The 4,089-nt window shown below is 47.7% G+C and overlaps 1 protein-coding gene across 3 annotated transcripts in view; it reads right to left on the bottom strand.

Annotated features, from left to right (window-relative positions):
• Positions 1 to 1,747: 1,747 nt before the first annotated feature.
• Plaur (plasminogen activator, urokinase receptor) overlaps positions 1,748 to 4,089 on the bottom strand; it is a 14,723-nt gene continuing 12,381 nt past the window's right edge. The window contains exons 6-7 of one of the 3 annotated variants that reach the window (XM_023704587.1): positions 3,560 to 3,706; positions 1,748 to 2,240 (exon numbers count right to left, since the gene is read on the bottom strand). In XM_023704587.1, coding sequence (XP_023560355.1) covers positions 1,987 to 2,240; positions 3,560 to 3,706 — 401 coding nt within the window. In that variant the 3' untranslated portion in view covers positions 1,748 to 1,986. The remainder of the gene's footprint in view (positions 2,241 to 3,559; positions 3,707 to 4,089) is intronic. The other 2 variants (XM_023704586.1, XM_023704585.1) reach the window with 2 other exon arrangements.

Here is a 4,089-nt window from a genome sequence, read left to right as displayed (position 1 = left end):
GAGAGAGCTCAGCAGATTAGGTGCCTGCTTGGAAAGTGCCAGGACCAGGGTTTGTCCCACCTGCAACTCCGGCCCTGATAGAGACAGGTAGAGATAGGGATAGAGATAGAGGTAGAGGGCCCAGGAGATGGCTTAGTAGAATAAGCGCTACCTACCTAGTGAGACCCTAACTCAAAATAAAACAAAAAGCCTTGGCTTCAGACTCCTAGCGTCCAGGACTGTGAGAGAATAAGATTCTGATGTTTTAAGCCATCTAATTGCTAACTGTAGTAATTTATTACAGAAGCCCTCAGGCACTAGCACGGCTGGATTTTCTGGTTCTTCTCCTCTCTGTGTGTGTATGCACGCGCAGGTGTGTGCATATGCCCTGGGGGACTGAACCCAGGGTCTTTGCTCTGAACTACACCTTCAACTCTTTTTTTTTTTTTTTTTTTTTTTGTATTTTTTAGGGAAGGGTCTACAGGGTGTTCAGTCTCACTACTAGATTGGACTCATAGTGGTCCGCCTGCTTACAGCCTCCCAAGAGCTGGGATTACATGGACCGCACCACCACGCCCAGTCTCAATTGCCATCTCGGGGCACCCTGGAGGCGGGGCCAACACAGCAGGCCCAGAGATTGAACCTGTTTGCAGGTGCTTTAATCTGCTGAGCTATTTGGCCAGCATCCTAGACTTTATTTTTTAAAAAAATTGTTTTTTATGTATTTAGTACAGGGTCTCACTATACAAATCTGACTTGTAGTGATCCTCCTGTTTTAGCGTCCCAAGCACTGGGATTATAGGAGTGCGCCACCACACCGTCTCTTTTTGCCAGCTCAGTGTGCCTTGGGGGCAGGGCCAACATGGCACACTGGGGATCAAACCCTGATCCTTGTGCCTGCTTCAGCAGGTCCTTTAGTCCGCTGAACTATCTGGCTGGCCACAACTCTTTTTTTACTTCTTGAGACACAGTCTTACTAAATGCCTACTCTGGGTTTGAACTTGTGATCCTCCTGTTTCAGCCTCCTAGTGTGCTGGAATTATAGGTGCGTGCTTTTATGCCTTGGCTTCTTTTCCAGTTTTGTCTGCCGGGCAGCATGGCTGGGCACCACTGGGCTCTCATTCCATGGGGCGTCTGTGCCTGAGAAGCTTGGGCTTCCTCGAAGCATGGCAGAAGTGGAAGAGTTTCTTAAAGTCTAGATCTAGCAACATGGCACAGTTTACCTTCCACCATAACCTATTGGTCAAAGCAGTTACAAAGACATTCACATTCAAGAACTGAAGATGCAGACTTCACTTCTCTAAGCTACCACAATTGCAAGTGATGATACATGACTGGGAGAAGCTAAAAAGCCCTGTTCCTCACCTGCCCGGAGCATAAATTCATTACTGTGCTCTAGGAATTCCACTGAGTTGGGAGTCCTGACTTCTCCATAGGTCCTAAAGCATTCTGGGAAGTATACCTCAGAGCATCAGGGGAAATGTAGTCCTGTCTTTATTCCTCACTGTGGCTTATCAAGGGAATTCTGGCTACTTGATTATCTTTTCTCCAACTCCTTTCTCAGAGCACCGTTGGAAATGGAGATGTCCTATCTCCCTAGAACAATGCAATAGTCTTAATCTTTGAAACTAGGGAGAAGAGACCACTGGATGACTTGTGCTTGGGTGGGTGAATTAAAAATTTGTATTTGGATGCCAGAAACAGATGGGGAGGCAACTTAGAGTGAAGTTCATTAGTACAAAAAGTTTTTATTTACATATAAAATAAATAATATGAATATTCATAATAATATTAACAAGCATGGCAACCATATTAATAAAACCAAGATCTTTCCTGCTTGCCGGCAGCCTTTCTCCAACATTTCTCTTCAGCCTCTCAGGAAAGATTTCACAGCTGGGGAGACGGTGGTCCAGAGAGGACAGCACACTGGCACACGTCTGCAAGAACCGGAGTTGAAGGCAGAGCAGAGGGATTCCCTGGGTCCAGCCAGGGTGGAGGGCTTGAGGTTCAGGTCCAGAGGAGAACGCCTCCCCATAGTCTTATGATCACCAACAGAGTGCTGGCAAGGCTAAGGGGGACAGGGCCAGGCCGGGGGGCGCCCCCACTGCGGTACTGGATGTCGCTGGCTGGGTGGTTACAGCCAGTGCCCTTACAGCACGAGATACTGAGGCGGGTCAGGCTGAAGATGTCGGACATGTGGGAGTCATGGCACCAGGAGGCAGTCACACAGCCCCTCACTGTGAAGGTCTCGTTCCCCAGTCCTGAGGAAGAAAAAGACGACTGACTGAGACCCAGGTTCTGGGGCCTGGGATTCTCCAGTGGGTGACACAGCCCTTGTGCCGAGTCCCACCTCCACTGCTACCTGGAGAAAGCAGCAGTTCTCAGAGGGTGATCTAGGCACCCGGTGTGTGTTGGAGGGGAGAATTCCCAGACACCTTCCAAGCCCTGTGACGTCAGAACGATTCTCAGAAGGACGCTACCACAGAATCGGGCACGTTCATGCTTGCAAGTCTACAGGGAACTTCCCAGGAACTCTAGCGCATGTGACACTGAAATGGGCTGAACACAGAAACAGAGGTGAGGATCCAGCTGCCTTCTGCTCAGCCAGACAGTAAAGAGACTTGCATCCCAGTCAAACAATGCCAGTCTTCTCATTACTTTTTTTTTTAAATATTGCCACATTTTATTTAAGAATGTCATTTGTGGCTGGGAGTGGTGACGTATGCCTCTAATCCCATCAGTCAGGAGGTTGAGGCAAGAGAATCACGGTGAGTTTGAGGCCAGGCTGGGTTACATAAGCAAATTCAAGGCCAGCCTGCATTAGATTATTAGAAAAAAATGTCATTGGTGGGCTGGGAGCATAGCTAAGTGGCAGAGTGCTTGCCTAGCAGGCGTGAGACTCTGGGCCCAGGACCACACACACAAACACACACATGAAACTTATTCATGTTATTGTGCAGTGAGTTTTTATTGTTATTTTAATAAATATCAATTATAAAAAGTTAAATTAATTTATAAATAAATCTTAAAATTCTTTATCAGTTTTCATTTCTATTGTAGTACATATCCATAGCCATAACTGACACGAACAATAATTTTTGAGAGTGCAAAGGAGTCTTTTTTTTTTTTTTTTTTTGGCAGTACTGGGGATTGATCTCAGGGCCTTTGCACCGAGCTACCTACTCCCTACCCTTTTAAATTCTGAGACAGGTTCTGCTAAGTTGCTAAGCTGCCTATGCTGGGCTCCAACTTGTGATCTTCCTGCCTCAGCCTCTCCGAGTGCTCAGATCACAGGTTTGTGCCAGCACGCCTGGCATAAAGAAGTCTTGAGACCAAAATGTCTGAGAACCCTGGAATCGAGGCACTCCAAAATGAAAGCCCTGGCTGTCCACAGGAAACCTCCCCTGCAAAGGGGTCCACACTTCTGTGGCATAAACGTCCATTTCTGAGTGAATAGGTCCCAATTCCCTGCTACAGTTTGCATCCCCTGAGGGAAACTCCCACCTTTCCTCTAAGAAAAATCATGTCGGTTTAAGTTCAGCTTATCTGGAAGTCAACCGGCTGTCCAGAAGGGGCTCACCTATAGGACCCGTGGCTTGGAGACACTGATCCATGGGGCCGCGGCAGTCGACCAGCGAGCTCTCGTTGGAGGAACACCCGTGGGTACTGTTCCCCTCGCAGCTGTAACACTGGACGCCGTTTGGTGGCAGGTTTTGGAGCTGTATGACTTTGAAGACAAGAGAGACAGAGAAATGGGCACAAGGGTCATCCGGGTGCATTTCCTCCTCAGGACGCCTGGATCTCAGCCAGAGACAGCCCAGAGCCACCTTGTGGCCAGGCGTTTGAACAGCACTTTCTGGCAGTTTTCTAGGATCCCTGAGGGACACCTCCACCTTCCCACCGGGGCTCAGACCCCAGGAGAGCCCAACTGCCCAGTACTTTGCAGTGGTTTGAAACAGTCTCACCCTCTCAGAACTTAAGAATTTAGCGCGACACTGTCCACTATGGCAGTCATGGGCCATATATACTTGTTTAAATTTAATTACCATTAAATGCAATTTTAAAATTCAGTTCACTTTTTTTTTTTTTTTTTTTTTTTTTTTTGGGTCC

The sequence above is a fragment of the Octodon degus genome, unplaced genomic scaffold (assembly GCF_000260255.1).
Source record: "Octodon degus isolate 3935 unplaced genomic scaffold, OctDeg1.0 scaffold00197, whole genome shotgun sequence".
Classification (NCBI taxonomy): Eukaryota; Metazoa; Chordata; class Mammalia; order Rodentia; family Octodontidae; genus Octodon; species Octodon degus.
This window is presented reverse-complemented; position numbering and strand designations above follow the sequence as displayed.